The sequence below is a fragment of the Populus nigra genome, chromosome 15, assembly GCF_951802175.1.
Source record: "Populus nigra chromosome 15, ddPopNigr1.1, whole genome shotgun sequence".
Classification (NCBI taxonomy): Eukaryota; Viridiplantae; Streptophyta; class Magnoliopsida; order Malpighiales; family Salicaceae; genus Populus; species Populus nigra.
Genome location: NC_084866.1, coordinates 1,973,476 through 1,984,146, shown reverse-complemented (window position 1 = coordinate 1,984,146; position 10,671 = coordinate 1,973,476). Strand labels below are relative to the sequence as shown.

Sequence of the window (10,671 nt, the reverse complement as noted above, 5' to 3'; positions counted from 1 at the left end):
TGATCGCTACTTATTTTATTTGAAATAATTTATGAAATTGTAATTATTATTATTTTAATTTCATCATCTTTCAAATTTTTTTATCTGGTAGATTTGATCTTTATTGTTTTGATTGTTATTTATTTTATTTGAGATAATTTATGAAATTAGATTAATTTTTTCAATTTCATTCTCATTCAACTTTTTAATTTATAAGATTTGTTTCTCATTATTTTAATAATTTTTTTAAAAAAATATTAATAAGTTATTTTCCAGCTTATTTTTTATGAAATAACCAAACACTAAAAATTATTTTTTAATTTATTTTTCATGATACTATTAAATATCGAAAAGTATTTTACTTTCCAAAAAACTATTTTTCAAAATAAAACAACTTTATAGCAAACAAGTACGTTTTTAGTGTTTTTATTTTTCTTTTAGACATGTATTTGATAGAGATAGCACGAGAAAGGAGAGAAGGTGAGGGTGTAAAAAAGAGAGTGAGTGACGTGGAAATGGTTAATTTTAATGTTTTAATATATATAAAAGATTATTTTGTTAATTTTTAAAATTTACTTTAACCCAGAATAGAAAGTGTAGTTTTTGAAAAATCAATTGCAAAGTAAAAAAAAAATCAAACGGTAATTTCTTCTTGATTTAAACACGATTGTCTTATCTATTTTAATGATTTGGAAGAGAATAAGGAAGCTTGTTATTTCCAAAAGGAAGGTAACAATGGTGATTTAATATGGTGATGATTTTTCCACCATCAATAAACTCTATTTAGTAGCTTATTGCATTATGGACGACAATTAAAAGTATGTTTGTTAGCGTTACAGTGATTGTTTTTTAAATAATTTTTCGTGCTGAAATGCATGTCAATGATTTTTTTTATTTTTTAAAAATTATTTTTGACATCAGCACATCAAAACGATCCAAAACATACAAATCATATTAAATTTTAACAAAAAAAATAAATTTTTTGAAAACAAGGTTTACACCGCGTTCCCAAATGGTTTCTAAAAGTTCTTTGTTTCATATAAAATATTTCTTAAAAAAAATATATTTTTTTAATGCAAAACAAACACAAAAAATAATTAAAAAGTTAATAAAAAATATTTTTCATTCAATTCTTGAATAGTGTCAATTTGAAGAAAAATATTGTAATCTTGTTAAAAAGAATAAAATGTTTTCTTCGGCATTATTAACTTATAATATTCACAACTACCACCATCCACCACCACCATAATCATATTTTTATTATTAATATAATCAATATTTTATAATCATTTCACCATAATCTCCCATTATCACCACCACCCAATCATCATTGTTTTTATCACTATGATCATCATCAATAATAATAATTTTTGTCATTATCACAATAATTATCCTATCACTAATATTATTACTACTATTACTATAACTATAATTATCATTAACATTATCATTATAGTAATCATTATTATCATCATTTTTATCACAATAATTGATATTTTTTTCATCTTATTATTATTATTCAAAGACCATAAAAAAATAATTTATTTTCTAGAAAATAACTTATTTTTCACAGAAAAAAAAATTACCTAAGACAAACAAAAACTTACTAAGAGAGATGATTTACTATTCAACATCTCTTAATGAAAATTTTATTTCAAGCACGAGAAAGAAATTATTAATCAAACACTAATTATAGCACCAGCTAGGATAGTCTACTTAAAACATCTGTAGCAATCATGGAATTCTAAGGAAAAAAAAAACTTTAAAAATCAATACCACAATTTCAAACCTTATATTTGATCGATAAAATGGTTACTGCTTGATCATGAAAAAGAAGAGGTGGTTGTTGAAGGTAAAATTAAGATGGTGGGAGAGCAAACTGTATGTCACATAAGATCATATCTAGCCTTCATCCTTGCTAGAAACAAAGTGCTGTTTGAGATTCTTGATGCCAAGGTGAAACGATTGTGGTGTTGCTTTTCCTAAAATTCATTGCCTCTCCTTTGTTCTTTACTTATGTAGGACTACAATTTAATTTGAGAGCCTCTTTAGTAAAATACACAAGAAGAGATGGAGTAATTTACTTCTATGTTACTCACTGTTTTCGTCTTCAGTTCCATGAAATAGGAGCTGATTAGAGCTAGTAAAACTTTGGTTTAGAGAATGGAAAACATATCAGTTGCTTTAAATGAGGTTGAATTGGATTCTGTGCATGCCAATGGATAGAGTGTTTTGAGTTCACTTCTAGTTTGAGTAGATGATTGCCGATAAGAACATTATAGGTCTGATGATTTCTAATGGTGTAAGAAACTGGTGCTATCGAATCTTCTTCGAGATATTAAAAAGTACTGATATATTTTTATGGTATATTTGAGACTGATTCATGATGCACTGGAAACATTCAATCCTGAAAAACTTGATCATCCTTGCTATGCTACTTTTCACTGCTTTGAAGCCTGTTTCTGAGTTAGTTCAGTCACCTAGGCTGCTCTACTTGCAACATTTTAATTATCTGAATCAAAACGTCAGAGGGCGATCGGTAGCTTATTGAAAATCTAGATCAGTTTTCAGTTCTGTAATTTTAGTTCTGGAAAAGAGTGATGAAGGACATCTAGAGTCAGGCTTCAGGTTTCATTTCAGGTTTCCTACAGGAAAAACCTTCATATCATCTGCAGGTGTTATTTTCCCAGGATGTTTGCTTAGACTTTTTCCTGCATAGCCAATTAGTAGGATTGTTGATGAACTCGATTCTCACAGGATTTTAGATTTGTAACATGAACTTGCTGATCTACTATGCCTAAAATCTTTTTGCACTAACTCCCCCTATCATTATGCTTTGTTTCCTAACAATTTGGAGAGTGAAGGGTTTCGGAAGTTTGGCATGCAAACGATGTCTAGCCAACAGTCAAAATATCAGTATCCTGCCCGTCATCAGAGGTATTCCTTCCCTCTTTCGCAGCAAAACCACCACTCTTGATGCCAACCAAGACAGCAAAAGTCTCAGGGAATCAGAAGTCCACGATACGAGGGCATTCCTTACGTGTACTTCAACCAACGAAAGGGTTGCCCCAGGTTACTTTATATCAAGATGCTCAAGTTCCAGACAATTTTTCTCCGATGATTTCTTGCGCAGGAAAGCTTTATGAAGCTCAAATTAAGATGCTGGGAGCACATCTTTGATGCCATCAGCAATGAAAAACACCTGATTTACATAACTGGGTGGTCTGTATTTACCGAAATAACCTTGACAAGGGATCCCAAAGGGCCAAAACCAGGAGGTGAACTTAAATTAACCTGGGGAGCTGCTTAAGAAGAAGGTGTGACAGTTCTTATGCTTGTTTGGGATGACCGAACTTCTGTTGAAGAATTTAAGAAGGATGGACTTATGGCAACCCATGATGAAGAAACTGAAGAGTACTTCAATGGCTCGAAGGTGCATTGCTTTCTGTGCCCTCGCAATCCTGATGATGGAAGAAGCATGGTTCAGGGCTGTCAAGTCTCCACTTAAATTACAGAGTTGTTTAAAAAATATAGTTTTTCTTCACGCTAAACATTGTATTAGCATTACTAGTTTTTCTTAACCCGGCTCGCACGGGTTTCTAATCAAACTGTATCAGAGCTAATTAAAAGTAAATTGATTAATTTTACGAGTTTAAGTTGAAAGTTATTTTTTAAGTATTAAGATGATGGCATCTTGGATGGCCCTGGTCACCCCGTGACTTGGTTCATAAATTTAATTGGGTTTAATAAAAAAAAATTTAAATAATTTTTACTTAATTATATGATAAAAATTGATACTCATAATTTTAAATATCAACCATAAAATAGATGTTTGTTTGAAATTGTGATAACACTAAACAAAGCAAAAAAAACATAAAGCACTTATGAAGTCTATTTCTTAACCAATCCAATATCAAAAGATAAAATTAAAAGAAATAAATTTTTTTAATTATTACCAATATTTATTAAAAGATCAAATTGTTTCTAAGATCATGATTAAACCCTTGAAGTCAAGCCTTGAGAGTGAAAAAACAAAAAACTTAGATATTGTTGTTTTGCTGGTATTCTAATAATTTAACTTTGTGAAAAATAAGTAAAAAGACAATAGTAATATCGAATCAATTAAAAATATATAATTCACAATAATTGAAGGAGGGTGAGTATAAAAGGTATTATAAGGAAAAACCGGTAAATTTACTATTTCAATTCACAATAATTGATATGTGCAAATTTTCTAAACCTAGGTTAATTTTTTAGATTCACAATCAGAGAAATTGCATATCCGGTTTCAATTAAGAAATTCAATTCTCAATCAATTTAATGTTGAAGATGAAATTCAGAAAGAAGATTCCCAAATTAAAAAAATCACCAAAGAAAAAAAACAATAAAAAGAATGAGTATCCAATATGAAAGAAGAAGAAAAAATAAAGGGGAAGAAATTGAAAAAGAAAACAAATTCAAAAACTATCTTAAATAAAAGAAAAATAGAAATTAAAAGAATGAGGATTAAATATGACAAACTAAAAAAATTAAAGGCGGATGAAATTGAAAACAAAATCAAATTTGAGAAATTAATTAAAATAAAACAAATAGAAATAAATAAATAAATAAAAAGGGACGAAAAGAAAAGAAAAATAACATGAATGACAAACTTGAAGGGTTAGACATGGATTTCTAAGAGGAAAAAGAAAAAAATGGAAACAAAGGCCTCTAGCGACGCACTGGAGGTCCTTCAACCACACATGCTGCACGAGGAGGAAAAAAAGGTCAAGATGAATCCAATGATGCAGTGAAATAATGGTTTTGATAACCGGTATCAGTCGCACGCGTCGTCCGAAAATGCCAAAGTGTCGCACGTGTCAATAATTTTTTATTTTAAAAAATAATACTACATTGCCCTTGAAACCCAAAAATCATTACAAAAAAACCGTTTTGAAATGGCGAATAAACTCCTCTAATCAAGCTTTTGAGAGTTTGAATCCAAGAACAAGAAAGTCATTACACTATAGCAAAAATATAAAGTACCAAAAAGGCCCTTAGCCCATAGTAAAGGTTTTTTTTTCTTTTAAGGGCAATATAGTGATTTCATTATATTAAAAAATAATGAAAATACCAAGATACCCCTAAATGATTCTAAAAAGACAAATGAGCCAAGAAAAAAAGACCATTTTACCTCTTAAAAGACATTCAGTATCGGTTTTTTAAAGAGCAAAATTATTAATTTACTATTACAATTCACAATAAACAAAGGAACATATATATAAATTCTCTCAAGTGTTCTAGCATTTCCTTTTAATTCTTCAAGCATATTTGGCATTGCGATAACAGTTATTTTTTAAAATATTTTTTCTTAAAAATCCATCAAAATATTTTTTTTATTTTTAATATCAGTATATTAAAACAATTTAAAAACATCCCAAAACATATAATTTAAAAAAAAAACAAGTTTTTTAAAAACAACGGTGTATACACGGCACCAGCCACTCTCTTCCTAAGTAATAATTGTTCTGATGGGCCACTATCGGTGGTGGCATTGACTGGACATGGTACTGTGATATCAAGATGTGTAAGGTGGAAGAAATTCCATGTGCTGACCCAGAAGAAGCACGTTCATACAGCTTGGTTGAAGAGAAAATGTCTTCTTATGATTGATGCTTGTAGGGTCATCATGGTCTCCTCTTGCCCTTACGCCAGAAAAGCCATCGATAAGGCCACAGATTAACTCAGGCAAGGTACCTTCAACACCATTGCAGAAAGAAATTAAGCAGCAGGCTTGCTTTTGTCTTCTGTCAAAAGTTACCTGAGAAAGAAACGAAGGCAATGTGAAGACTAAATCCATTTTTCACAGGTTTTCACAGCCTGTGAGAAGAGAGAAGAAAAAAGAACAGAAAAATATGATGATTTATACGACCATTTTCAATTTCAATCGTCGAGTGTAGTGGGCATCTCCTTTCTCATATGTTCATTCATGACAAAGAAGAAAGGTACCCACTTGTTATTAATGAATTATGATTCCACTCATTGCAAGCCCCCGTTTTCCAAAGCAAGCTGTTGGTGGAATAACAAAATTTAAAGCATCAATAGCTGTATGACAGTACGGTATTACTCGCAGTTAAAAGTGTTTTTTCTTGTAAAAATATTAAAATATTTTTTTTTAATTTTTAAAAATTATTTTTGATATCAACACATTAAAATGATCTGAAAACATAAAAAATTAATTTTAAATAAAAAATTAATTTTTAAAAAAATACAATTTCAATCACGTTCTCAAACATAGTTTTAATCAAGATAGTGTTTGATTGCTATATCAAGACAGAAAAAACAAAAATAATAAAGTTTAAAAATATTAAAATTCACTTTAAAAATATTTTTAAAATATATTTATCTTATATTTTTATCTGACTAAATATGTTTTTGTCTCATACACTATGTATTTTTAAATAATTATTAAGAAAATTTTAAAGAAAGATCCCTAACTATTCTTTTAAGGAAACATTTTGATGAAAATACTTTTTCTCTATTCTAAATTGTTTTAGGGTGCGATAATGTTATTTTTTAAATAAATTAATATACTTTGTTAATGTTGATTAAAAATTAATTAGACCATCAAATAAATATTCATATATCTTTTGGTATTGCGGTGTACGAGCGAGTTACACTGCAACAAAAGCATGATTGATTTTCATTTCCTGCGTATAAAATATTGTGTTGTAATATATTTTTAAAAAATATTTTTTATTTAAAAATATATTAAAATAATTTTTTTATATTGATATAAACATTTTAAAATTATTAAAAAAATTAATTTCAAAATAAATATATTTTAAAAAAGCATCCACCCTTTAGCGTGATGTTTTTGCTGCGGTGCAATGCAGGTTTCACGGCAGGAACAAAAGTGCACTGGCTGCTGCAGTTGCAGCCAATTAGCAGCGTCCTTCCGTGGGCCCCATTAAATCCTCAAAATCTGAACGGTGATTAAAGAGTACAGAAATCAGGTGTACCAAAAATTGCATATTTTACTGCCACGGATAAACTTTAACCTACTCCATCCCTCAAAACCATCCCTCTTTCGGCAAAACAAGAAAAAAAAAACAAAGAGGAAAAAAAAAACAAACAGAGACGCAGAACCCTTTGGTTGAATCAATAACCAGAGGGGGGGGCAATTTTTTTCCAGGAAGGAGAGTAAAATCCATCAATCAATTTTCTTATCCAATTAAGTCATGCCATTTTTGAGGTAATCATACCAAACCCATTATTTCTTATCAATTTTTTTAAGAAATTGATTTTATTTTTTTTAATTATGGGTGCAGGATTGATAGTCCTCTCCTTCCTGGATTTACCTTTTGGCAGCAAAAACCTATCTTTTCACGCTTGTAAATGCGATTGTGTGGACTTCTTCCTCCTTGGATCTGTCATCTCTTTGCATGCATGGGGTAAGCTTTTTGATTCCCTTAATAATACAGGGCGGCCGGCCTGTTATAATTATTTCAGTTTTCGCGATTTTTTTTTAGTTGTTATACGTTATAACACATGTTTGTTTACTTTGTTGAGAATTTTTCATTTTTCTTGAAAGTCTTTCAGGAAAATTAAAGACAAAAAGAACTGTTGAAAACTGTGTTTATTAGTAAAAGCTGAAGCTTTTTACAAATATTGACACTTGATGGGGAAGGGGCACTTCTTCTTCTTCTTTTTTGTATATTTTGGTTTGCCTAGCTTTCTGGGTCTCTGGAATACATGGATTTTAAGACGTCTGTGTGGGTTGACTTGTCTTTTTTTTTTTAAAGGTTTGGAATCTTATGTTGTTGTGTTTGCTTGTCTTGTAAGCGAGCTTTATGTGGAGTGAACAATAGAAGCATGTATTGGCTTTTCAGATTTGCCATTCTTTCCTTGAAGTAATGGTTAATTGGATATAGTATACACAGGGCTGTTCTTTTGAATAGGATTTGTTTTTTTGTTTTTTTGTAGGAGGTATGTATTCTAGGTGTTCTTTCTTGACTCAAACTGGGAGAAGCTTTGGGAACAAACCTTTTTGTTCATTTGCAGTGTTTTCCGGGGCTTATTTTCGTGCTCTTTTGCTTTTGGGGATGGAATCTTTTAAGAGAAAATGCAAGGCTGTTTTCAGTGTGAGGAGATTGTTTCGTTGTTTTATCTATCTGTTTCTTCTTCTTCTTTTTAGTATTAGCTGAGAAATGAACTAATGGTTTAATTTGGAATCACGCGATGCTTGTATTATGAGAGTGTTTATATATGTTTAGAAATTTGTACATGTGCCATGTTTAGAACTGTGGTGTGAACTGATTTCATGTCAAGGGCATTTGAGTGGTCAAGTTTGTGTCTTTTCTGATGAATGATTATTTGTTCTGTTTGTTTTGATGGATTAAGTACCTGCAGATGTTTCTGAATATTTTTTTTCCCTTTAGCTCCGTCAATAGTTTGTCACAGCCTTGAATTATCCAGAAGATGTATCATATTTCTACATCTATGATTCTTTCCTTTTCTCTTTCTTCTTCTTTTGTTTCTCTAAATGTTCTTCTTTGTTTGTTTGTTTGTTTTTTTTTCTTTTAAAAAAGGCACTAGGAAATTATGGTGATGAGAGCTTTCTATCATGGAAGGTTTCTATAAATGCTGAATGTTCTTTTGTATATTTCAAGTTGTTTTGTCGATTCAATTTTGTAGCAAAATATAGGTAATCAGATATGCAAGATCCATGATTCTTTTCAGATACATCGTCTGGCTCTTTTTTTAGAATTTTACCTTGGTTGGCATCTGTGCTCATCATCAGGTGAACAATTAAAATAATTTGATGTCATTGTTCTTTTCCTGCAAATCAATTTGCAACTATTGCACAGTACCCTTTGTATCTTGACTAGGTCACCCTTTTTTATTGCTGTTTATTATAATAAGCTTTGCTTATGTTTTGAGTGAATTATTGGATGGTTCGTTTGCAAGTCTGAAATTGATTTTTTATTTCTTAGAATAATGTTGAAGGCTATCTTCTTTATTTTGCTTTTGTTGGGGAGGGTATGATTCATTTATATCTTATAGTTCTTTTACATTTCTTCTTTTTCGGTGCTTCAACGTTTTTTTACCTCCTTGAGCATCAAAGTATTGATAGCTGGTGCTAATCATATCTGCGGTGAAACCTGATTTGTAACAGAGCAGAGGTTGTTTTGGATGCTGTGCTAAACCCCCTACAATTATTGCGATAGATGCATCATCAAAGGGACTGAGAGTTCAAAAACGATCAGTAAAAAAGTCAAGCAAATCAAACAATTTTTGGAGCACTAGTGCTGGTGATATGGAGAATAGTACAATGCATTCCCAAGGAAGCCTTTCATCAATTAGCACATTAACCCAGCAGCTTGATCCCAGTAATGCTGGAAGCACTAGCAACTCTTCTGAATTTGTTAATCGTGGCAAGTTCAAGTCTTTTGCTGGCAAAATATTTTGCTTAAGTTGATTATTGCCTGCTGTGTGTGTAATGTGCACTTCTGCGGAGTTCTCAATTAACATGCCACTTTAGCCTTTTTTTCCACTTGGAACTTGGCTTAATTGTAACAAGGCTACGGGCTGTTACTGTCTTTATATAAGTTTTGCTGTTCTGTGTGTGTTCAGGAATTTTGCCAACTCTTTTTCTTCTTTCCTTTCATTTCGCCCTTCTCTTTACCAAGGCATCCTTCTAGTGAAGTATCCCAATAACAGAAGCAGTATTGACTGTAGGTCTTCTTCTCTGGAACCAAACAAGGCAGCAATGGCTTGGAAATAAAAAGACTCAGAACAGGAAGCAAGTTCGAGAGCCTAAAATAAGGTGAAATATCTTTCTTTGCATTTGATGCCCCAGTATGTGAAGCACTAATTTGTTGGCATGGAGCCATTTAAATACCGTGATTTTCTCGCAATTCTTCTTAGTTTGGGCGGTCCATGCTGCAAGTTAATTATATGAAATTTCAAATACTAACATGAGATTTTCCAAGTTTTGACAGTGGCTTGACTTTCAAATTCTTAGTTAATCACATTTTAGATTGTGTCCTCGTGAGGTCTATCTATAGCAAATGCAACAACACCTTGTGGAATTTGTCTACCAGACAGCCCTTTCAAGAGGAGTAATTTGTCCAACTACAACCCTCGCAACAACATCCTTGTGGAATTTGTTGTCTGCAATTATGTTATGGCATTTGTATTTGCTTTTTGTCAGCTCATGTTTTCTTTACTCTTTATGTTTTTCAGTTGGAATGCCACCTACGAGAGTCTACTTGGGAGTAACAAGCCGTTTGGTCGACCTGTCCCTCTTGCTGTAAGTCCCTTCCCTCTCAGGTTTCTGCTTTATTGTTTGGAAATCTAGTTCACTATTCCCCATTGCTTATTGGATTCAAATGGCAGGAAATGGTGGATTTTCTTGTTGATGTATGGGAGCAGGAAGGCTTGTATGACTGAATAAGCCCAGAAATTTCAATGAATCCATTTTTATTTGTCTTGATTTTCATACAGTTCCTTGGTGCAAATAGATTTATAGGTGCTTGCCTTTTTCTTTTTTTCTAACCTTTAGGGTTGGACAGACAAAACTGTAGTGCATTGTACTTTTACCAGTAACAGTTTTCGTAAAACCTATCAAGGCATCATCATTGTAGTAGCACCCTGGCTTTCCATTGGCGAACTTGGGTCCAATTTATAATATTAGTCTTCATCCTTGAA

General features: G+C 31.5%; 1 protein-coding gene across 2 annotated transcripts; it reads left to right on the top strand.

Moving 5' to 3' along the window:
* Nucleotides 1-6,991: 6,991 nt before the first annotated feature.
* On the top strand, nt 6,992-10,671 carry LOC133674824 (uncharacterized). Of its 2 annotated transcripts, XM_062096084.1 has the most exons (6): nt 6,992-7,213; nt 7,290-7,412; nt 9,142-9,395; nt 9,700-9,787; nt 10,207-10,273; nt 10,360-10,671. In XM_062096084.1, the coding sequence occupies exons 2-6, from the start codon at nt 7,357-7,359 to the stop codon at nt 10,411-10,413; spliced, it is 519 nt and encodes a 172-aa protein (XP_061952068.1). In that variant the 5' UTR covers nt 6,992-7,213; nt 7,290-7,356; the 3' UTR covers nt 10,414-10,671. The 2 variants fall into 2 exon arrangements, with proteins under 2 accessions (XP_061952068.1, XP_061952070.1); XM_062096086.1 differs by lacking the exon at nt 6,992-7,213 and having other exon boundaries at nt 9,137-9,395.